This window comes from Argiope bruennichi, chromosome 6 (assembly GCF_947563725.1).
Source record: "Argiope bruennichi chromosome 6, qqArgBrue1.1, whole genome shotgun sequence".
NCBI classification, from domain to species: domain Eukaryota; kingdom Metazoa; phylum Arthropoda; class Arachnida; order Araneae; family Araneidae; genus Argiope; species Argiope bruennichi.
The window spans coordinates 103,880,822-103,906,466 of record NC_079156.1 but is presented as its reverse complement, the minus strand read 5'-3'; the positions used below and the strand labels follow the sequence as shown (position 1 = coordinate 103,906,466).

The 25,645-nt window shown below is 29.8% G+C and overlaps 1 protein-coding gene across 1 annotated transcript in view; it reads right to left on the bottom strand.

The window, feature by feature from the left end:
- Positions 1–1,650: 1,650 nt before the first annotated feature.
- The window catches only part of LOC129972455 (myb-binding protein 1A-like protein), a 50,948-nt gene continuing 26,953 nt past the window's right edge, over positions 1,651–25,645 (bottom strand). Inside the window, exons 17-31 of the mRNA XM_056086597.1 lie at positions 22,840–23,049; positions 20,117–20,162; positions 19,883–20,028; positions 19,659–19,792; positions 15,415–15,592; positions 14,411–14,486; positions 12,501–12,550; positions 12,337–12,378; positions 11,495–11,562; positions 11,322–11,373; positions 8,081–8,197; positions 7,912–7,980; positions 5,692–5,799; positions 5,393–5,511; positions 1,651–1,966 (exon numbers count right to left, since the gene is read on the bottom strand). Of these exons, the coding sequence (XP_055942572.1) occupies positions 1,684–1,966; positions 5,393–5,511; positions 5,692–5,799; positions 7,912–7,980; positions 8,081–8,197; positions 11,322–11,373; positions 11,495–11,562; positions 12,337–12,378; positions 12,501–12,550; positions 14,411–14,486; positions 15,415–15,592; positions 19,659–19,792; positions 19,883–20,028; positions 20,117–20,162; positions 22,840–23,049 (1,698 nt within the window). The 3' untranslated portion in view covers positions 1,651–1,683. The remainder of the gene's footprint in view (positions 1,967–5,392; positions 5,512–5,691; positions 5,800–7,911; positions 7,981–8,080; positions 8,198–11,321; positions 11,374–11,494; positions 11,563–12,336; positions 12,379–12,500; positions 12,551–14,410; positions 14,487–15,414; positions 15,593–19,658; positions 19,793–19,882; positions 20,029–20,116; positions 20,163–22,839; positions 23,050–25,645) is intronic.

The following is a 25,645-nucleotide window of genomic DNA, read 5'->3' as shown; positions in this document are numbered from 1 at the left end:
GAGAAATCGATTTATTTGAAGATGAGGGATTTAGAGGTAAATACTTGCAAAAAGTATACCGCGCATTGCCAACAGTATCACCAACTACTGTAGATGCCGAAAGAGCGTTTTGGACAGCTGGTAATTTTTACACAAAATTACATTCCAGGCTAAATGGCAATACAATTGATACATTATGATTTTTAACCAATTTTTTTCAAAAATTTATAAAAGCACCACAGGCTGAATAGTGATATTTACACTTTTTTGTGATTTAAATAAATAAGATGTTCCTTTACTTTTTTATGATTCTTTATATGCTGTTATAATTTATAAGTTACAAATTATTTTTTGTGATATTTACACTCTCTAATAAAACTGGCAAATAAAACAAAAAAACACTTGTACTTTCTTTCTTTTTTAAAAATTTCTACTACCAGTATTAAAACCTGTATCCCGGTATTAAGATCTAAAAAATAACGAATACAGTAGACTCCCGATTATCCGCGGGCGGGTTATCCGCGTCTGCCGCATTAAGTTTTTTTTTGCTTCCAAGCAAAGAGAAAATGCTTCCAAAGCATGAAGCAAACACAAATGACTGATTTCTTCAAAAAGGTGTAGTTTTACGGTTATGCTTTTGTAACTATATAATACATTACAGTATTAAAACAGTACATATGTATTAATTTTTCTGTGTATCCCTGACGCATCTCGTAAGTACAAAGCACTTTTCTGTTTTCATTAACAAAATGCATTTTAGGTTCGTTTTGAGTGATATACTGAAATAGTAAGCGTTAGTTAAACATTTCCTGCTGTTTATTTTACGTTTTATTGCACATAAAACGATTTTTTAAAGTTGGAATGACTGTTCTCCTTTGCTATACCCATTTTTAGCTTTTTTCGGATTATCCGCGATTTTTGTTATCCGCGGCGGCCGCGCCACCCAATTCCGCGGATAATCGGGAGTGTACTGTACTGAACTTTTGGTCCGATATTGCAATCCCAACTTACGGCTACTGAAAGAGTTCACCATACGTTTTCGTTCACTTCCTAGATTCTGACCATCATCGCCAAGCTCTTTGAAACGATAGATTGCATCAGACACTGTTTGCCTAGGCACTTTATGATAACGAATGACTTTACACAGTCGTTTTCCTTGCTTAATCAATTCTAAAATAGCATATCTTTTGCTTGGCATTATAAAAAAGCCAAAAAACAATGCATAAACTGAAAGATACATTATAAAATATGTTATAATTGAAGTGGTAGACAAAAAGAAATGAATAACAATTAAAAAGAAATTAATTAACTTCTATTCTATGATGTAATAACTTTGTCCAAGTTTTTTTGCCGCAGCTAATATAATCGTGGATGGCATTACTCTGTTTTTAGAAACCATGACTACGATCTTTTATTCTTGCAGTCTTTATAGATCGGCATGTCTTGGGGTGGGGGGATAACTAAGAAACTTAAAATTCCCTATATTTTCCTGTTTTTATGAAAATTTTTAGATGTCCCTGTATTTTCCCTGTTTTTTCTAACGATTTTTAAATTCCTTGTGTTTTCCAGGTTCTCCTGGTGTCGCGGCAACCCTATTAAACAGCCAAATGGCCATCTAAAATAATAAATAAAAAAGTGGAGATAAAAATGATAAAAACATCACAAAATGGCTACATAAAAGGATAAAATTTATTTCCAGTTCTTTCACTCTGAGGCATCAATTTCAATTACATTCTCTGAAGAATTGTCCATCTTTTGTTTCTTCTTCTTTTTGTCTTTTTTCGACTTCAGTTTTCGCTTTGAACTATTCAAAGAGTCATTTTGATTAGAGTTATTCAGTTCACCATTCTGTTCTGAACTATTTAGATCTTCAGTCTGCTCTGGATCAGATTCCATGCCATTTAGCTCTGCTGCTTCTAGCCGTTTTGTTGTTTCTGTGTCAAGTGAAACAGTATTGGGTTTTGACTTTTTATTTGAAGGTATTTTTCTGTGGGGGAAAAAATATACATGCATGTTAATTTATTTTTTTAAGCATGCACAGAAAAGAAGTAAGAAATATTCTGCAAGAAGTAATAACATAAGATATCATACAATGTAAGAACAAGAACTATGATATAACAATATTATTTATAATAAATAGTAGCAAAATAATAAGATACTTTTCCATTTAGTAGGGGATAAAACATATTTGCTAAAGAAAATTAACAAAATACAAATTCCCTACACTAACCATTTCTAATGAAATCATTTACAAGGAATCAAAACCTGCATGATTTTTCGAACAACTCTACACAAAGTATAGTCCTAAACAGCAAACTTTATTTAACACTATGTTTACCACGAATTGGCGTATACCTATTTCTACCAAAGGGGTCATTTTGACTCCTTTCGGTATTTAATTAGAAAAAATATAAATTATTATTATAAAATAAAAGTAGGAAAAAACTTTTATATTTTCAATATATTTGTTGAGATGTGGTATGATGAAAAGGCAGTTCCTCCGTGTTTATTTTCTAATCTAGGGCATCAAGATCATCTATTCTTCTACCAAAACATTGACTCGCATGTCTTCTTATTAACAACCAATAATAGCTTCTCTCTGACTGACTTTCGGCTTCTTGCTTCTTATATACACACATTTTACTAACACATACTTATTTCTGCATTTATAACCTATACCTATGTGTGTTCCTAACAGGCTGTTACATATTTAAATACAAATATATGTATTCTCAACTATATTTATTAGAATGGTCAAAATGGCCCCTTTGGTAAAAATAGATATACTATATACATTCATCCAAAACTAAAAAAGGAGAAAGATAAGATTTGAGATTATATGTCTTATAAATGTAAGTAAAAATTAATTAAAATATTCTCATAAAATACAGCAATAATTTTCTTAAAGAAAATTAATGAAAAGTTTTCTCAGAGGGGTCAAAATGACACACACACACAAAAAAAAAGACAGAAATTTTGAAAACATTTAGTAAAAAAACATTTTTTCATAATACAGTGCTTCTAAGAAACAATGACGATATTCTTACGGAGTGTGACAAGAGCATGCTATGAAAGATAAGATAGCATTTTTCAGAATTCAGAATAATTGATAATTAAAATTTAAGAGAGGAGAAATAAATTGAAATTGGTCACTAAGATATTAATTTCCACAGTGAAACACACAGACTGTTAAACAGGCATATGGAAAGTACTATAATTTTTTCAGACTCCAATCATTATCAATGATTTAATAAATGCTATGGGATTACAATCCCTGCTGGCTCTGTCATCCCCACAAATTTTAAGAACAGAAATCTTATATTTTTTCATCATAATTTAAAGATTAGATATCTCACAGTAAATAAAAATTATTCTCAAGTATTTTATTGTGAATTAATATCTCTTCCAGACAATATCACAAATCACCTGCAGTTTTTATGCCATGTAAAAGTTCATACATAATCCACCTTATTATTAACATATTGCGTACGGGTCATGAGATTTCTCATTTTTAGCAGACCGAACATTGTGGCCGGGTCACGGGATATCTCATTTTCATGTTTTTTCAGCTGAATTGATGCATAACCAACCAGAGGCAAATACTTTTGTTACATTACCAGGGTAACAAAGCCTTACGCATTTTTATCACAAATGATTATCAAAATAACTAAATGTTGACATTCCAAGCATGTGGAAACAACCAGTCAGTATAGCCAGTACGTTCATAGATCTGTGCCGATCATTTATCATACCTTATAAAGTGTTTTATTATTTCAAAGTTTGTATTTTAATTTGTAAGAAAACAGCTTTTTAAAATGTAAAAAATCTTACATAATAAATAGAGTATAAAATATGTAGTAATATTTAAGAATACTTTAGGTAAATATAATACCATATGCAAATTAAAAATGTGCATATATGTATCTTATTGCTTGTCAAGCATGCTTCTAGAACATTCAAAAATGTGTGGGCCAATGGAACGGATTGAGCGCCATATGTAATGTGTTAATTAAAAACATTTCCTTTCCTTTTCCTTTTCACCCTCTTTTGATTAACTAAATACACCCTGCCTCATGTGCAATAGCGCGAAAAATTTTAGAATCCGAATATGCACAGTACACACAGATAGGCTATCAGATTTTCAATGTCACGATGAAAAAGTTCGGTGTCGAACAGTCAGATATTGCTGTAAACCAGAAATTAATTTAGTTCAATTACATTTACATCCCAATTTAAACTGACATGGATTATTCTGGGATGGTTCTCACAATTTTACATCATGGTTAAAACCAATAAAGAAGTGATTTTAAGCCACAGAAAGGACTGCTACAAGTTTTGTAACAATGCAATGATCTAAAAATTTCAAATGCTATGCGGTTAGTTTAAAGCTTCTCTTGTTCTTACAAGTGATAAAAAAATTTTTTGACTTTCTGGTATCATAATGATAATAATAATAAAAAGGTAGTAAGAAGTTTGTATTGAACTTGGTTTATCTTGTAATAAGCAATTTTGTAATTATTACTACAATCTGTGCAGAAAAAATATTTTTATATCTATTTATATTTATTATCCATTAGTTTATATCTATTTTATCATCCTTATATTTGCAGTGCTTCAATAAAAGATTTCATCCAATGCAATGTTTCTTTTGTATTATGTTGACAAATTATAGTTAAACTTTACATAACTTTATTTGACAAAAATTATTTTTATAACTCAATTCTTATTTTGAGCTTTTTCTTGGTAAATTTATTTCAAGATGAGACATAAATCAAAGCTTTTATCACTTTTGTTTATTATTATTGTTATTATGACCCGAATTTTTAAAAGAAAAAAAAAATAATACTGATTTTGTGATTTATAAATAGAAAGTAGCTTCTCGCTTTCATATAAATTTCTTTCATACAAAATAAAAATCTTTGATACAAATTTCTTGGCTTTCTGATATAATAGAAAGAAAACTAACGAGAAGTTAGGGTAGCAACTTCGAACATCTTACAATAAGCGATTGATTTTGTAATTATAATATTCTGTACAGAAGAAAAAAAAAAAAAAAAAAAAAAAAAAAAATTTGTACAAGATTACATTTGTTCTATTATACCTATATTTATGAAGCTCCTATAAAAATTTTCATTCAGTACATTACCTCTTTTGATGAAATAACTCAAATATTGCATTAAAATCCCCCCCCCCTTTTAAGAAACTCATACACATTTAAAAAAATTAATTTTGATTTCAATGATTATTAGATAATTTTTCAATTAGATAAATGTTCTATGTGAGAATGTTTGGTCATTGATAATGAATATCACATCCCTATATAAAATCATACCATATTATATTATTAAAAAAACATTGGAATACTTAAATTTTGGTATTGGTAAAATAACATGCATCAAGAATTTATAATTACCCTCCTAGTGCGAGTATTATCTTCCGTCTTACAGACTTTCCTTTACTGGTCAATTTTTTAACCTTTTGATTATCCATTTCCATAAGAAATGGAAGGATATCTGTTTTCTCCAAAAGAGACTAGAAAAGAAAAATAAATTATTTTAACCAATGTCACATTTTCTCCCAAAAATAATTTTCCTGGTACTTGAAATAAATAATAATCTCTCATGTAAGTCAATTTATAGCAAAAGAGCAGGAAATTCATTCAAAACAGAACACACCACAATCAGACATCGAATACTGGAAAAAAAAATTTACCTGATCTGTCTTCTCTTTTAATATGCATCTCAGACTGTAAACCACATTCAGCAATTCATTGACAAAAACTGGTTTAAACTCTGGACCATTCAAAGTACTTTTAAGTATCTGTAGACAATAAAAGTTAGATTAATATACTAATGGTATTTAGCGATAAAATTTAATAAAGCCTTACTTTCCATAATTTTGGCAGCAGAAATGACCAAATATGAATGCTGTAAGAAATGTAACTTTTTTATTAAAGTTAGTTGTTAAAATATTAAAAGTATAGAAATTATATGTATATGTTGTCATAGAAATTAGCTACATTTAATGCAAAATTTGATAGAGCCCACCAATAAAAATGTCACATAGCATATATCACTGTTGCCTATTCAATTAAAAAGTAATAATGAAACATATCAACTAATAAGTTTCAACAAAGATATAATAATGAAATTTCAAATAAAATCCTTATTTTCAAAAGCCACTATTGCAATTTGGTAATTCATACATTTCACTGAATTGCTTAAATATTTGAAGTTATGTTGCACATACAAGTATTTTATATATTTCTTAAATTTTCAAATCAAGATTCAATTCAGAATCAATTTTACAATCATGCCCAGAAATTTGGTAAATCTGATTGCACACAGCATATATCTACCGTTGCCTATTCAATTAAAAAGCAATAATGATGCATATCAACTTATAAGTTGCAACAAATATATAATAATGAAATTTCAAATATAATTAACACATTTAATAATTAACATTGGTGAAGAAGTTAACAGTATAATATCTCTAACAAAAATAAATAAATAAGAGTATCACTGAAAGAATGCTCTTCAAGTATGCAGAAAGTATCAGATCCTCTTAATGGTTTATATACTTAAAGAAGGCTTCAAATTTAAACATCACTTTCCTTATTTTTACTAAATTCCATACAATAAAGGTTTTAAGATTTTTATAAATGAAAAATCCAGATCTAGCATCCACTGTAAATTAATTTTGACTAATGTAAATTCTATAAGTAACATCTTTATATTTAACAGTTTTGCAACAGTACATAAGATTGCCTTAAAATTGCGTTAGTATTTTTTTTTTTTAAATTCAACATAGATTCAAGCACTGCCAAAATGGAAGTACTTTTAATCATATGGGTATGTGCGAATATATCCCACAACAGAAAAAAAAAAAAAAAACGATTAAAAATATTTTGGAAAAATATTTAATTATAAGTTTAAATTGCTATTCAAAAACCAGCACCAGCTGGAGAGGCCATCACAATTAGTATATATTGTGAAAATCATTTCGCAAAAGCTTCTTGCAATGCAAATCGTTTAATATGCCATGATGAATCTCACATCAGGTTGGAAATATTTCATTAAACAAAAATATAAACCAGGGAGTCATCTCCCCAAAACTTTCTCGCATACTCTCTAATAAATTTATCAGGCCAGAAACACCTTGCTTGACACAGGCATACAACAGTTACGTTTGACGTGAATTTAGCATCTTTACTGAATCTATCGAGAGCTACTTAATAGTTATTGGAGGATTAATCCCTGGCATGCATTAACAATATAGAAAAATCGAATCTGAGTTTTAGACATATTTTTCTCAACCAAATGAAACAAACATTTCACACAAAACTTCACTTATAGTCACAAAATCCTATACCAAATTTGATAGATTTAAGTCATTGCGTTTACTTATTTTTGAATGTACAGACCAGCAGACAATCAACCCGGAATTGGATTTGGTTCTAAATTTCACATGCGTCAACACCATATATGTTAAATCTGTGTACTGAAACATATCTATATAGCACTGTTCATTTTATAATTATTGTGTTAACTTATATTCGAATAGCTGGACTTCCACTGAACAGATTTTATTCAAAATTTGATACAAATTTGTTATGAAGACAGTATAAACCATAAATTTTAACCACCTAGCTCAAATTGTTTCCGAGTTATCTTTATCACAGACAGACGGACATTTTCTAAAACTGTATCTTTCGAACTCAGGGAGTCTAAAAGAATCAGATTCGTCACAATGTCGATCTCGAATTTTTTGATGATTAATATATTTTAATTATACTATGTATACGAAAAAATAATCAAGGTTCCATTAAAATCAAATTATATATTAAAAAAACTACATAGAAAGTTTAAGATTTAAAAAAAAACTTAGCACTTCAATACAGATGTACAATTTAAATCAGATTATGCATACCTCTATAGCAGAAGGTATTATACTACTTTCGATTTCTAACCACTGTTCAGCTGTTACTGAATCTTGTCCCTAAAAACCAAAGAAAAAGTTTTTAAAACTGAAAAGTTAATAATTACATTTTTTTAAAAAAAATCCATATCTTGCTAAATAAAAAATACTTTTGATTTACCTTAGTGTACTTTATAGCTTCCAATAATAGGCCCAGACATTGTGTCCGTCTGTAAATTCGAATATCGGTACTAAATGCGTATTCTTTAAGAGGTCCTATGAATACATATGCTAAATCCTAATGGGAGGGAAAGGAGAAAAATGAAATTTATGTACTTGTAATTTCATTACATAAATGTTATGGTAACATACCCTCCAACATTGATTACTCATTCTTAGGACTTAGATATATTACATTTAACGTAACATCAACAAATTATTAAAGAATAGATATTTCCAAAGTATTTTAATTGATTAAAATAAATATTTTCAAACATTATTAAAATTATTTAACAGACATTTATTATTGACTAAATATATAAATGAAGTTTTTTAAAAATTCATATAACACGATTTTGTTGACCAAACAAATTACTTGTTACATGCTAACAATTTCTTTTTTCATTAAATAAAAAGAACTTTTGCTTTTTAATGTCATAATTACTCAATTTAACATCATAATAATCTCCCATATACACTTTTGTAATGTGGAGTGACTCCAGTGCTTTTATATTGTTATTTTAATTTTGTTACAGTGCTAGAACATTTTTTTTTATCCCACAAAAAAATTCTTTCACTGCTACTACTTTCGTCAGCACAATATCTGGAATAAGATACTTTTAAGTGTTTTCTGTAACTTTCCACAATTTTTCACTATATGTCTCTGTAGTTTCATCTAATTTCCGTAAAACTATGGAAATTCTGTAACTGTTTGAAGGTTTATGATAATGAAGATACTCAAAGTATTATAGTGTAAAAATATTTGAAGCATTATAATATTTTATTTCACAATTAGAATTAATACAACCTGAATGCAATTTTAATTAAAAACAAAAAAAATTAACATACAACAATTTTAACTACAGCCAAAAAAGGGTTGGAAAAAATTTATCTAGTAATAATGATAAAAAATTAATAAAGCTCACTCAATATTATTTTTACATTTTTAGGCACGTTTTTCAAACGTTTAAGTTAACTGACAATTTAAAAGGTATGATTGAGATCATCAGAATAAATTCAAATTGATTAAATATGGCAACATTCTTACAAAAAATATTTTCAAATGCATCCAAATATTTATATTAGTAAACATAAAAATCTTTATATAAAATAAAATACCCACTGTGGAACACAAGTACAATCACTCTCTTAAAAAAAAAAAAAAAAAGTGGGAATGGTCTCTTTTCTCTTATACTTTCAAATAAAGGTGTTATCTTAGAAAACAGATGTACCATAGTTTTGAAATATTAACCTTTGATGTGAATCTAGAATTTTAATTGAATCTTTCATACCATTCTTGGTAAGTTATTTTCCAATTAATCCCTGGCATGCGGTTAATAGTATCCGAAAATTGAATTTGTATTTCAGACAAATTTTTCCAAACCGACTGAAATAAAAAAAATTCACACCAAACTACGCTTGTAATCACCTCAAATCTCATACCAGATTCGACATATTTAAATCATTGTGACTTTGAGTTATCACGTTTACGTGTCTCTAGAAGTACAGACCGGCGGCAGATGGTTAATCCACAGTTGGATTTGGCTCAAAATTTGAAAGGTATCTATACTATAGTTGTTCATTCTGTGAATCATGTTTTATCTATCTAGCCCTCATCATTTTGTAATTATCATGTTAAATTATATTCAAACAGCTGGACTTCCTCCAAGTGGAATTTCCGCAAAAATTTGACAGAATTCTACAAATTTAGTATAAAGGCTGTATACCACATTTCATCTGTCTAGGTCAAAGCGTTTGTGAGTTATCTTTGCCACAGCCAGACATTTTCCAAAAATGCATTTTTTGAATTCAAGGAGGTCTTATAGTATATAGACCAGGGATGGCAAACCAGTGGCATGATATTTTGGGCACACCGCCGATCAAAACGATTTGCATTTTAAGGTTTGTAAAACGGCTTGCACGTGACTTCATTTGATAAACTGAATTTGTCTCAGTTAGATTGGTTGGAAATCGAAGAATTTGAAGGGCAGCTGATTGATTTCCAGTCTAGTTCATTGTGGATTCAAAAATTTATTGAAACCAGAGAAAGTTGGAATTGATTGAAACAGAAAGGTTAACAAGCAACATAAGTAAAAATGTCAGTAACGAAATTTTGGAAACATGTAATTCAATCTAAACACTTAACTGCTTCAAGAAGCTAGCTCATTCTATTTTAAGCATATTTTCATCTATACCTGCAAGTCATTTTCAGAGAGGAATGACATTAAAGACCCGCTTAGAAACCATTTAGCAAATGACTCCAATTCAGTGTGCATTCTGAACATCTTACAATCCGAATATAAATTATTTGTCATCTAATCTGCAACAACAAAAGTCACATAACGCTGCTTTAATTTGAATTATACGTAAAACTAAAACATTTACTACTATACAGTGTAAAATGTATTTTTTCGTCGTAAATAAAGAGTTTTCAGTTGTTAGTATTTAGTTTTATCATTTTCTCAAAAATCACAGGCCAAAATTATTTGATGACACGTCTATACTTTATTGAATATTTCTTTACAAAAAATGGTACGTTGATCCATAAAGGTTTGCCACCCCTTATATAGGCTATTCCATATAACTAATATTATCTATCTAGTTCTCTTCATTTTGTAGTTCTCCTGTTAAATTATATTCAAACAGCTGAATAGATGGACTTCTGAGTAGAATTTACTCAAAACTTGATAGAAATCTACAAATTTGATATAAAGAATGAATACCAAATTTCATCCGTCTAGATCAAAGTGTTTTTAAGTTATCTTTGCCACAAACAGACAGACGGACATTTTCCAAGAATGTGGATTTTAGACTCAGGGAAGTATAAAACGTAGATATTCTTCAAAATCTAGTGAGGTTCGAACTTTTAGACGATTACTATACTTTCTCTATACTATGTATACGAGAAAGATTTTGAAAAAATGAAAATCTACATGGATAAAATCGAACACAAAATCATAATACACCATCAATCTCACAAATATATGTTTGTGAGATTGATGTCATTGAATTAATTTATTGGAAACAGCTGAGCAAACCTCTATTGAGCAAATAAATATGTGTTGACAACTTTCTTATTCTTTTCTCTTTCACGGAATTCTTTTAGCAGAATTCTTCGAAATACTATTACACATCTAAACAGTCAGTGAAAAAAAACTGAAACAAGTAAAATACATTCAACAAATAATAAACATCAAACTTACTGGATAGGCTTCCATAAATGATACAAAAAATTGTGGAAACACATTGGTTTTACTAAAAGAAAAAATAAACAAGTGATTTATAAAGTTTATTATGTGTATAAAAATAAGGAAGAATACAGATTATACAGTAAAAGCTTCTTTTGCATGCATAAACATTATATGTATTCACTCACTTTCCTTTAGCAAATGTTTCCAGTTCTGATAAATATATTTTCAAATATGCAGGAGTCTTTTTAGATTTCTGTGTACAGAAGAAGAAAATTTATCACATTGGGTAAGACATTAAAAAATTATAATAATCATTTAGATACAAAAAAGAAAGAAAGAAAGAAATCATAACTGATTTCTTTTTTAAAATGATGAATTCATCTTTAAAAATCTATCACTAATGATCAGAATACAATACGAGGGCTATCTAAAAAGTATTCCACCTTGAATTTACCTCTGTACAGTAATGATACTAGAGGATGCATAGTGGAAGAAGACAACTTAAATGCGCATGTTTGAATTTTTTTTTCGTATTAGAGTGTGTCAGTCACTGCCTGCTGGCTGTTGAGTAAGGTGCTATTATAAGTGTTTGTTGGATTTTTGATTTCTCTCAAGATGACTGATCCACACTTTCTTGGCAAAATACGGAAATTCCAGTCGTCTCCATATTCTCCAGATATGGCTCCTTGCGACTTCTGGTTGTTTCCGTAATTGAAGATGCCATTCAAAGCATTTCATTTTGAAAAGAGAAGAGATTATGCAGAACACGATAAAGGAGATTAACACCATTCCAAAAGAAGCTTTCCAGGATTGTTTTCAGCAGTGATAAGATCGATGGGTTAAGTGTGTGAAGGTACAAGAGGTCTACTTTGAAGGGGATTAGGGTCCCAATTTCATCACATAAGTAATATACTTTTCCTGGCCAAAAATCGGATACTTTTTAGACAACCCTCATAAACGCTGACTTTCAAAGTAATACTAGGGAGAAAATGCAAAAATATAGAAATAAGAATTTTCAATTACATACCTTTTCAGGATTTTGTTCAGATAATTTTCTAAAACACATAACCTATAAAATGCAATTTGTGTTTAATATGTAAATGTTAAATTACTGAATGTTACAAAGCAACTAAGAGCAATTCTAACAAATAACTTGATTTCATAATATAAAAAACATGAATGAGTTCTTACTATGTATACACACAATGAATACAGCTTTTGGGCTACAGTCAGATTTGTCTCTGTAAAATAAATAGATATAAATTAATAAATTTATATTTTATATATAAATTAATATCAGTTTGAAACAGAATATTTTTAAAAGATCACCAAAATTCAAAAGATAAAGGTTTATTAGGAACCTCATAAATGTGATGTAGAATATTTTTATTCCATTTTGTTCTTATTGTATCAAAATAAAGGGGTTCCAAAATTAATGCAAGATTTGAATTTGCTCCCATTTGCACAGTAAAGTTTTGGTAATCCTATTTAATAAAACCATTCGACAGGGTTAGTAAAAATGGAGCATTACACAATAGAACAGAGTGTTAACGCAAGATTTAAGTTAAATATAAAACATTGGTTTTTTTTTCTTTAAATTCTTACATTTTTATTGAATCGTGAAGTACACAGAATAGAGTTATGTATGGAATAACACATAGGGCAAATGGTCTCCACAGCTTTGCTAGCATATACACACTCTTTTGTCAAAATTTTCCAGGACCATTTTGCATAAATGTGGCTGAATTTCATTGATACAGCATTGAACTTCCTCCTTCAATGCATGGATCTTGTTGGCATATACCTTTGACATCAAATAACCCCATAAAAAAATCCATTGGTGTTAAATCACGCAATCTAGTGGGGCTAATTCTCAAATTTTCGAACAGTGGAAACCAGACTTTCATTATTTTTGAAGTATTGTTCAACAATGAAAATACATTGTTCTATTGTATAATGCTCCATTTTTACTAACATAAAACTATCAGCTGTCAAATGTTTTTTTTTAAATAGAGTTGAAAACATTTTACTACACAAGTAGTGGCAAATTCAAATCTTTCATTAATTTTAGGACACCCTTTAAAAGCTATATATATATATATATATATATATATATATATATATATATATAATGCTAATGTATATGACACAAAAATCACTCTCATTACTTATTGTTAAATGGCAATAATCAAATGTAAACAAAACGTCACATGAATTTCAGGCTGCTACATTGAACATTTTTACAGATGCAATGAATTGAGCATTTCGCTTAGTTAATAAATGGAACTGTAAAATGTTATTAGAAGCACTCTGATTTCACTATGCCATCAAAATGTTCATTTAGTTAGAGAAAAAAAGACAAAAATAAGCTTAACCCTCACCAGAATGTAATAATTGATTTGCTTATGGAAATTAATGTCCAAATCTTACAAAACAATCATTTATCATTTTACGACTCAAAAATTTAATATTTTAATAAAATCAATTTTATTTACGTATTATTTTTTTCTCTTAACTATAATAATATTGTTTAATTTAATTTGATATAATGTTTTTTAAATATTATGGTGATATTCGCCCATTAAAACATTCAACTGCATGCTTTAGCCAATCATTAATTCCTTTGTAGGATTTTTACTTCCACTTTCATTTCATAATATACTTTTTAATTTATATAAAATCAATTCAATTGAATTCATGTTTTTCAGTGGTATCAAATATCCAAGATGAATTTTTTTTAAATGCATTCCAAATTAATTATTTACAGCATAAAAACTCAAATTTATTAATTGAGTGAATATGCTGGTTGCCAAAGGTGGCTATTAATTAAAAATTCTATAATAATTTACTTCTTAACTCAAAAGATTTCTAACTCATGCGCAATGAGGTCTTCAAGAATTCATAAAAACTTCTAAAATATACAGATATATTTTTTTTTTAAATCAGTTATTTTCTAATTTTATAATCCTAATACTACAAAAGAAATTCAAATATTTATTTCAGAATTCAACCCATTACAAATAATTTATTACAGTTATAAAAACCTATATATATTGTTTCAAATTATGTTAGAGTTCAAAAAAGAAAGTTTGTTTACAAACCTTTTTGACACTTGGCAACTAAAATTTCTAACTGTTCTTTCAGTTGGGACTCTTTTACACATTCTAAATTGCTAAACTGTAAGAGAAAATTTCGTATATTCAATACAGTCAAATTAAATAAATTTAAAAATAGGTAATAGAGTTGTTTATTTAAAAATTAAATTTTAATATGCAAAATCTGCTTTACATATTGTTACAAACTTGTAATGCTGCTTCCCACCACGGTTGGTTTAATCAACACCGTTTTACGATGAGCTCTATTGGGTGCTAATCGGTTGCCGTGTCAGTGATCTCAAAGCTTGGCGTCAATTTGGCAATAAAATAGATATTACTGGAAATTCAGAATTTTAGCAATTCAACCAATAGAAACTGAGATACGTCTGATTGGTTCAGAATCTTCTCTGCCTGCCTCCAGGGAACTAAAAAAGGCAGCAGTTTCAAGCTGCAGTTAGTCGTAGTCAAGCATCGAGTCGTCAAATGGCAAACGAAGCAACGACGGAATAGTCAAGCGAACAACAAGCATTGTGTGGAGCTCAAGCGATTGCTGAACTGAGCTGTGTGTTGAGTCGAAGTGTTTATTGTGGAAGCAGCATCCAGTGGTGTGTGAAGTAGCCAGTCGTGTAGTAGTGAGTCGGCAGTTGGATACAGCTAAAGTGAAAAGACAGTGGAGAATTGCAGTCATTTGGAGAGATCGTAGAGTGAAGCTACACAGATTCCCTCCTTCTGCTGAATTCTGTCTGGCTGCTTTGTGTGCTGTGGTCGTTATTACTACCGATTGCTACTTGTGGGCTAATGTTTGTTGTAGTGTGCTTCTGTATATATTTGTTGTGTTAGTGTCTTCGTGTTTAATAAACATCGTCGTTGTTTTCTACTAAAGGACTGTTTATTTCATCAATCAAAAAATTGAGAAAGAACCCCGGCGGAAGGATATCCGTAACATGTATTATTTTTCACAGTACATTTTTTTTTATTTGTATGACTTTTTATAAAATTCAGTAAATTACCTTTTTAACTTTCTCTAATGTTTGCAGAGTTGAAACAGCCTTGTGGAGTAAATGTGCATGATGTTTTCCTTTATGCCCATCTTCATAAGCAGATAAAATGGGTCCAATACAAAGTAAAACCCATTCCATTGTTAGAGGTTTCGTCTCTTTAAAGTATATTGTAAGAAGATCTAAACACCTAAAAGTGCACAAGGAGACAAATAAGTCAGATTTGAAAACAACATGTGAGCTACATAATATTAAAATGGGATAATAAATAATTATAGAAGGGATAAACAACAAATCTTACCAATAATTTTAGATACAAATAAAAAATTAAGGTAAGAATCCAACCCTTAAGAACGGAAGTGAAAATTTAGGACTTAACTGTTTATTTCATCAACCAATGGTCTGTGAGGCCGCATTTCCTTTACACTCAAATTAAATTTTCTAATGAAAGTATTAGTAAAAAAATGAGCCAATATATTCCGCAGACATTTTTCTTCGTATATAAATATGTTTTAGAAATTTTTCAAACTATATTATCATTGAAAAAAGTAATTGTGTTTGAATATGCATTTTCTTCTCAAATTGCATGTTACAACAAATAATTTTCTTGGTAAAAAACATTTTACTTTTTAAATCATATTTATTTTTCCAGTAAACAAAGGTATATATAGAAAACAATATAATGAAAAACTCAAAAATTATATGAAAAATAAAAAAAAATTAACAACGAGTACAATTGACCCTTTTTTTATTATCGGCATCATTTCTAAGAAGAAACGTGTGAACATTCATTGCGTGGTTTTCGAGGGCATTTTAAAAAAGTTAAATACTTGTCTAAAAATCAGCCTATTCTGTAGATATTTCTCTTGATATATTAATAAACTTTAGTAATTTTTCAAAATACATTACCAGTAGAAAAATTAATTATATTTGAATATCAGAATCAAGCGAAAGCGAATTTTTGTCGAAAAAATCTGTACAATTATTTTCATCACTAAAATCACTTTCTTCTTTATTTAAAAGTCTCTTTACCTCTGCCTCATAACAAGGATCAGTAGATTGGTTGATATTTCGAGCACCAAGTTTTAAAACCATCTGCTAAGACTTGTATACTATTGGAACACTAAATGAGAGGAGTGGTCTCACAGACGGTTGAAACAGGATTGAAATCGGTTGAAAAAGGATACGTGAAGATCACGAAACAAGGTCAATCCATTCGATTGGGCTAAAAATAGAATACAGGTGACCGAAAGTCTATCCTTAGCGGTCTGAGATACCGCACCTCCTCAGTTAAGGGTTAAATTTAGAGAACAGACAATTATTTCAAATATAAAAGTAATTCAAAATGCAGTAAACTATAAAATAGTAATTTTTAATCTTATAGAATAGCATCTGGTACTTCAAAAATCTTTTAAACACATCTGCAATACCTTGACCTGGTATCTAATATAATAAATCAATCACAAAAAATTGTTTAGACTATTGTTTTGTACACTTCAGTTGTTCTCAAAACCTGCAAAAACTACAGGGAGGTGGAGTTTTAGTTTAGTTATATTAACGTCCCGTTTTGAAACAATACTAGGGCTATTCTGGGACGGACCTCGTACTTTTGAACCACCGTCAGATGGCAAAATACGAAGACGACATCTGAACTGGGATCCCCCTCTCCAAACTTCCACATCACACCAGCAAGAGGACGTTTCACCCCGATGGATTTAACGTGCACCAGATCCACTTACACAACGGTTCTTCGGTGGAATCGCGTCTCAAACCTGAAACGCTCCGGTTCCGATTCATATATGCACATTTTAAAATTGCATTTGGTATTATATTTATATAAAGTATTCTTAAATATTATTATATATTTTATACATGTATTTATTATATAAGATTTTTTTTTACATTTTAACTATTATCCATTTCACAGACTTGAATAATGCTTTACAGTGTGATATTTGGTAAAGCATATTCACTTGTGCAATGCAGCATGGCACGATTTGCAGCAGCATCTTGTTTTAAGACATTAAGGACTGCTCACGAGTTTTCTCGTGTTGCTGTCTCATCTGTTATTGCTTCATAAATAACAAAGTTAGGATGATTTTAGAGCATATTAGTTTGCAACAAAACGTGCTGTCCCAGGTGCATGTCTTAGATTTCTTTTGGTCCTTAGTGTATTAAATATTTGCCTCTGGTTGGTTACACATCTAACCAGAGTAAGCATGAAAACGAGATATTTCGTTATCCGGCCACAACGTTTGGCCAGCTAAAAACGAAAAATCTCGTGACCCCTACGCAATGTGTAAAAAGAACATTAATTAAGTTCTTTGAAAAATTACCGAAGATTTACAACAAATTACTACAACTGCCAGCATAGGATCCTGGTGTGCCCAGCTCTAAGAAAAGGCTTAGAGCAGCAATCAATAATATTTATATGAACTTCCCATTTGTAAAAAGATCAAGAATTTCTAACTTTATTGCCAATCTGGTGGATTAAAGTTTTTCCTTTTTTCTTTTTCTTGGGGGGGGGGGTGAGGGGAGTCTTGGATAGCTGTAATGAACTACATGCATAAAATTTTCTGATTTTTTTTTAAAATAATTAACCAAAATAGCTAATTAAATCAGTTCTCATAGAAGGGCATGTATAACATAAATCCATTTAAGTTCTCCATTCCCCCATAAATAATCAAACTGTTATTTCTTTATTAATAATTCGATCATAAATGTCATGACGTTAAAGTGCTAAGCGCGCATCTTAAATAGTTCAATTAATTTTATCCTTTCCCTTAAACTTACAATAATTGCTATTCCAAATTATGATGTAGAGGTGCTCATGACCACTTTGTCACACCCCAGAACTCTGAAACATCACAAAGTTGCTGTTGCCATTTGCCAACATTGAATAATAAGTATTCTTATTTTCAATTTTGTGCACACCATTACACATCATATGATAACTGAATAAGGGTGTAAAATAAATAGCTAAATGATTAAAAGCAAAACAATCATTCACTAGAAAGAGATGGTTTAAAATCTAAATTGGCAATAAAATATTTGTATTAGTTCACACATAAAAATTAAAATTTTATTACCATTCTATCCGTAATCACCAAAAGGAAAAGGATAAGAATATGAGAATAAATCAAAGAGTAAGTCTCTTTCCTTCTTTTACTAATATTGTTACCATTTACATTAGAAAAAATTATAAAATTCTACATATGACAAATATTAAAATTAGCACATTGTTTACAATAAAAACATAAAAAGTTAAGATTTTTTTTTTTTAAATAACAAAAATAACTTTGTTTTTTTAGCAGAAAATATCTTAAGAAATACACAGAAAAACTAAACTGAAGGGTTTATGAAGATTCTCACTGAAATAAAATAATAAAATGGCAAAAATAATTTTTAAAAAATACAGTATGAATACATGCACTGAAAATTAAATTATAGATATTATTTATCTTTAATTTTAATCAGCCACCTTTGGCAACCAGTTCATTGACTGCCATTGTTAAATGATTAATTTGTTATTTTATATGACTGAAAAATATGAATTCAATCAGTATAATGCAAATTAAAAAAGTATATACACTTCAAAATAAAAGCAGAAGTGAAAATACTACTACTGAGTAAATGACTGGTAAAAAACATGCAATTGAATGTTTTGATATATATTTTGAATTCCTTCATAGCATTTAAAAGCATTTTTTTCAGACAATATATCAAATTGAATTTAAAATATTATTTCTTTTAAAGAGGAAACAGTGTAGAAATGAAATTGATATCATTAAAAAGATAATTTTTTGAGTTTTCAGATAATACATTTTTTTTCAATTGTTTTAGAAAATATGGATATCAATTTTCAATTTCCGTAGGGAAGTCATAACAATACGGCTAGACTTAAAATTAATGTAGGTCACCAAAATTGAAATATTTTAAGGCAAGTTGTCACCAATTTTTTTGAAACAATTTCTGATATCCAACCAAAATATCAACTTTAAGTTAATTTTTTGACAACTGGCATGATTTTAATGTGCTTGTGATATTTGAATGTTGCCATTCTACAGTAAGTAAAAAATGCGATTTCTGTGCCACCTATGTTAGTGTTTTATATATAAATACAGATTTTTGTCATATTGAATCTATAAAAACTAGGAAAAACATCATATTGTTTTTTAAAACATGCAGATGAATATTGTATAATGCAGTAAAAATTTCAGTTATGAGCAAAATATGAAAAAAAAAAAAAAACTTACCTGACTCTAAAATCAAGCAGAGCTTTTTCTTCTTCCTTTTTTTGAGCTTGGCTACCTTGAATTCTTTTTTTAAAAGCTTTACCTAAAGCTTCATCTAATTTAAACATTTCTGTATCTGAGAAAACTACTGATTCCTAAAATTTGCAAAGAAAAAAAAATTTGCATTAGACAACATTTCCACAACACACCAAACCCTACTATTACGCATTTTACATAGAACTTACAGAATCACTTTCTTCCGCAGCGGGCCCTAATGCTTCCTTCACTTCAGTTCTAAATTTCTCATACATTTGGCCATCAGTATTTTGTTCTGCATCTGATTCATCTTCACTACTGCTCCCAGATTCAAATGATACATCACTTTCTACCTCTGGGAATAAAAATCCCAATTATCAGCATTATTATTATCTGCATTATTAGGATAATTCAATATGAATTCAATTTTTTAAAAAACTCACCCTCATTAACCATCACTGGTTCATCTGCCTGAGCAGGATTTATTACCTAATTGATATAAAAAAAGAATGATTTAATCTTAGTTGAGAAATGAACAAAACAAATGAGGATAAAAAATGTGTACATAACTGAAATCTTAAAGCAATACCTTTTAAATAATATTTCGATGTAGAAAATATAATTTATCTACATCCAAAAATGATTTTTAATAAAATTTATATTCAGAGTGTCCCTCCCTGCATTCACGGGCCAAACTTTAAGGGTATGTAAAATATATATAAAGAAGCATTTTTTGTACAGCAATGAGAGGTCAAAAATGAAAGTTTGGTAGAAAAAAACAAGAATTGCCAAGGAAATGAAACAAAAGCTATTTGCTTACATAATATTTCAGTAAGTGCACAAATGTACCACCACCAGCATCAATACAGGTCTAGTAGCGTCTAGCAAGTAATTAGCATATACTCTTTTGAAGATGCCAGCTGTCCCATGAACAATTGAAGCAGCGACTGAAAGTTTTGCAATAAAGTTTTTATCAGTCATTGGAAGTCTGGTAGACACTACATTTTTCTGCCTTGCTTGCACTTACATACACTTACATGTTCCATCTACAATTTTCATTTAAGACACCATATTGCTATACAAAAAAAAAAAAAAAAAAAAAAAATGCTTCTATATATGTACAACAGGTTATCAATTGAAAAGGTATGAAACGACACTGTGGGTATAAATAAAGACTTTATTCAAAGTATACACCATTGGCCAGAGCACAATGATCCCATTGATTAACGAGGCGGAGGATTCATTGTTCCCAGAATTCCTGTGGCAGTGACGAGACCCAGTCCTTGAGTTCGCTATCCGAGATGAAGTGCTTCCCTTTCATTAGATGTTTTTTCAGGAGACCAAACACACAAAAATCGTGGGGCGACATGCCCGGGCTGTAGGGCGCAGAGTCCAGCAGCTCCCACTTGAACTTGGCCAAGTCCACATTTGTGACCCTGGAGACGTGTGGATGCACGTTATCATGGAGCAAAACCACGCTCTAAGGTCCTTTGTTCTTGATGGACTTGCATAGTCTTCGGAGTATCTCACAGTACAAATCAGAGTTAATGGTTGTGTGCTCGAGGACATGCACTGCCACGTCAATTGGAAGGCACCTTTTAACACAGCCTCTGCTCCCTCCTGCGCATGCGGGCACCCGCACATGCTCCGATCTACACCGGAGACTCCAATCGCATCCCTAGATGTGTCGCTACGTTCTCCCATAGTGGTACAGGAGAATATATTAACAGTTACGTTGTTATGACGTTTTGTACCTTTTCATTTGAACACCCCTTGTATTTCAGTAAATGCACATATGTGCACCACCAGCATCGATACAGGTTAGTAGCATCTAGCAAGTAATTAGCATATACTCTTTCGAAGATGCCAGCTGTTCCATGAACAATTGAAGCGACGACTGAAAGTTTTGCAATGAAGTTTTTATCAGTTATCGGAAGTCTGATAGACACTACATTTTTCTGCCTTACTTGCATTTACATGTTCAATCTACAATTTTCCTTTCCAACACCACATTGCTATACAAAATATACTTCTTTATATGTATTTTACTTATTAAAGTTTGGCCCATGAATTCAGGGACATCCTGTATATTGAAGTCTTGATGGGCAGAAAATAATCTAGTTTACTTTGTAGTGAAATTGTATAATATTTCAGTATGAATAGGAATTGAAAAAACAATTTCCAGTGAGAAATAATGATTAAATTATTTATACATATTTCAAACTAACAATTTTATTTGAAAAAATAATTATATTTAGAAATAATACATAAATAATTTTCAAATTTTATTTGACAAATCTTATTATATAAATAAAAGTTTTCAGAAATATAAATAATCATTTAAAAAATTGCTTTTGATGGAGAGGAGAAAAAAAGAAAAAAGAATTCAGGATGTGAGTTTTTAACTTCAATTCTGCCTTGTAGAAGCAATCTAAAGAAAGACTATATATATAATGATATTTTAAAATCTAATTTAAACTTAATTAACTTCTTAATTTTCAGTTTAATTTAGCCCATATAACTTCCTTCTAAAATATTCACTTATTTCATGATCCCATTCCACTTTTTCTATTTAATTAATGCAACCCCAGTTCTAAAATTGCTGAATCAGCTAAAAGCCAACAAGTTCCCACCCTCCAAGTAAAGGTATAAAATATTGCTGACTTAAATAAATTTTTCTAAAGGGTCCCTATGATTCCCTCACCTGTGATTGATACTTGTTGGAAATCCCTATTAAAATCTCACAGTATATATTCATAGGGATAAATTTTTACAGGAAAAATAAAACAAAGTTAAAATTTCAAAGTGGCATCTCTGTCTTCGGCCACGACTCAGCTTCAAAAATTATGCACACACGCACACACATATATAATTACTTAAAATAATTGAAATGGATTTTAAAAAAAAACTTCTACAGTAATTGTTTTTCTTATAACTGTTGACTTATCCTTTATAAAATAATTTTAAAAAATGTATGGAATGGATAACTGCCTAACTCTTAAAAAGTCAGCTAATGGGCAAGCATAACTATAATGCATACAAATTTTATGAAAGGAATAAAAATTTATAATTTTTCACTCAAAAATAATTAATACACAAACAGCTACAAATAAGCAATTAAAAAAATGCCATGCTTCTATAAAAATACATTTAGAAATATACTTACATCAAGAATCAGTTGCAAAGATTCTTTCGTAATAAAAGGACACAAAAGTGGAAAAACCATATTTACAACATATCGCAAAGGTTGCGAATTTCTAGACAGCAATGACAGCAGAATATCAACTACAACAGAAACCCAAAAAGGCTCATTTCTAATTGCTGGTTTACAAAGTTTTCGATCATCCAAGGCTTTTTCACAGCAAATATGAAGTTCCTTAACAATGAAAAAATAATATACTATAAGAATTTTTTTAGTTCAATAATGCATTACATTGTATGGAAACAAGGTTAAAATGCTCTTAAAAATGTATTTGAACATTATAAATTTTGTAAATGCTTGCTTGATGAATTTCAAAGGATGCTTCAACCGGAGAACTAATATGTTATATGGAAATTTACCAAGCAAGGAAATTTACCAAGAAAATATCACATTTTATACAAATATAAGAATAAAATATCATTAATAATTGATGGATATATATTTCACATGCTTTGAAGTAAAGTTATTTAAAATATTTTTGCATAAGTTTATTATGAAAAATCTTAGGAACCAGAGCATTCCAAATAACTTTATTCACTACAGTTAACAGCATTAAAAAAAAATCGTCATGACAAGCTGGGAGGCAAAGGTAGATTCCTTTTCATTTAAGTTGATATTTCATTAAACTAACTTCAGGCAAAAATAGGACTTGGAAACCACTTTTTAGCATCTAATTTGCAGATATTGCAGTTGTTCACCTTAATGAGGTACTAATTTGATTTATTTTTCTATCTTCAAAATTAAAGAAGTTAAAGCAAAATGAAAATTTTAACCTCCAAACATTTCCACCAGATTTGAACGAGATGGCCTATTTATGGGCCAGTTGTGGGAAAGGTATTATATGCATATAACTTCTGAACGATGAGTAGTTTGGGGATATATATGAACTTTTGAATGAAGAGTAGTTTTGGGTTCTAGGAACCATGATCGGAGAGGATCTGCAGATATTTTCCTAAAGTTGTGTCATGAGAATCATAGCAATAGGTATTCTTCATATAGGAATCTACCTATAGTCTGTGTATTTTCTATAGGCATTCAAGGTCACATTTTCTACCACATTCCTGGTATCAGACAACCCATAACGAGGTAGAAAATGTGACCTTGAACCACCTACAGAAAATACACAGACTATAGCACATTACATTGTCACTTCAATCTTATATCAATTCCTTGAAAGAAAAAGGGGGAGGGGGAGCCCATTAAAATTAATAAATAAATCTAGGATATTAAATTAAAAAAATTTATTAACAATATAAAAACGTTTTCTGCTTCTTTTTAGACATTTTCATGTCTAACTCTTTCTCTCGTGACCTGCCTACCAAACAGTTCAACGACCAAAATGGTCATGGATACAGGGGTATGAGATGACGGTCTGTTCTGTTTAACTCTTTCAAAGGTTCAGTTTTCACACTAATAGTTTCTTCCTTTACCACATATGATTTTGTTAATCAAGAAAATTTTCTGGCTTGTTCACCTTTTTTGAGCAAGTTCATTACTTAGTCAGTTTTAGCCTTTTGCTTTTCAAAGACTAGCATATATTCGTTAGTGAAATATATGAAGTATATATGCACTAGTAATTGATGAATATAATTTTCACATACTTTGAAATACAGTAGACTCCCGATTATCCGCGGGTGGGTTATCCGCGTCTGCCGCACTAAGTTTATTTTTTTGCTTCCAAGCAAAGAGAAAATGCTTCCAAAGCAAGAAGCAAACACAAATGACTGATTTCTTCAAAAAGGTGTAGTTTTACAGTTATGCTTTTGTAATTACATAATACATTACAGTATTAAAACAGTACATATGTATTAATTTTTCTGTGTATCCTTGACGCCTTTCGTAAGTACAAAGCACTTTTCTGTTTTAATTAACAAAATGCATTTTAAGTTAGTTTTGAGTCATATACTAAAATATTAAGCGTTAGTTAATCATTTCCTGCTGTTTATTTTACGTTTTATTGTACATAAAACGATTTTTCAAAGTTGGAAGGACCGTTTTCTCTTTTTCTATAAGCGTTTTTAGCTTTTTTCGGATTATCCGCGATTTTTGTTATCCGCGGCGGCCGCGCCACACAATTCCGCGGATAATCGGGAGTGTACTGTACAGTTATTTAAAATATTTCTGCATATATTTCTTATGAAAAATCTTAGGAACTTTCAAATTTTATACACTACAGTTAGCTGCATTAAGAAAAAACATTATACTGCAACTTCATCAATATTTCAATTCCTTGAAAGAAAAGAAAGAGGGTAGAGGGTAAAAGCTCATTACTATTAGTAAACAAATCTAAGAAATTAAATTAAACAAATTTTATTAACGCTACAAAAACGAAGTTTTTCCTTCTTTTTAGAAATTTTGCTAATTCTTTAAATTGTTCAGTTTTCTTCCTAATAACTTCTCTTAACTCTTTTCAGTGCAGTGTTACATTACATGGAATACCTAACTTTGCTGCTTTAAAAATCATTAAACTCAGCTATGAATGGGAGGGAGGGGGGAATATGTTTATGATTCGCTTTTAACCTTCCTTTTTAATACTGGGTGACAATTTAAATCAAGCTTATCCATAATTTTCAGCTATAGGATAATATGTAAAAGTATTTTTTCCAAGGAATTTTTTAAATTTTTTTTAGTAAAAAATAATTTCAATGCTATCTTGTTCACTGCATCTTAAATTAATTATTCTATATATTTTTTAATTTTTTCATATATAAAACATATGTATAATCATTGGATAAAATTAAGTGTTCCATCAGCTGGAACACTGCACCAA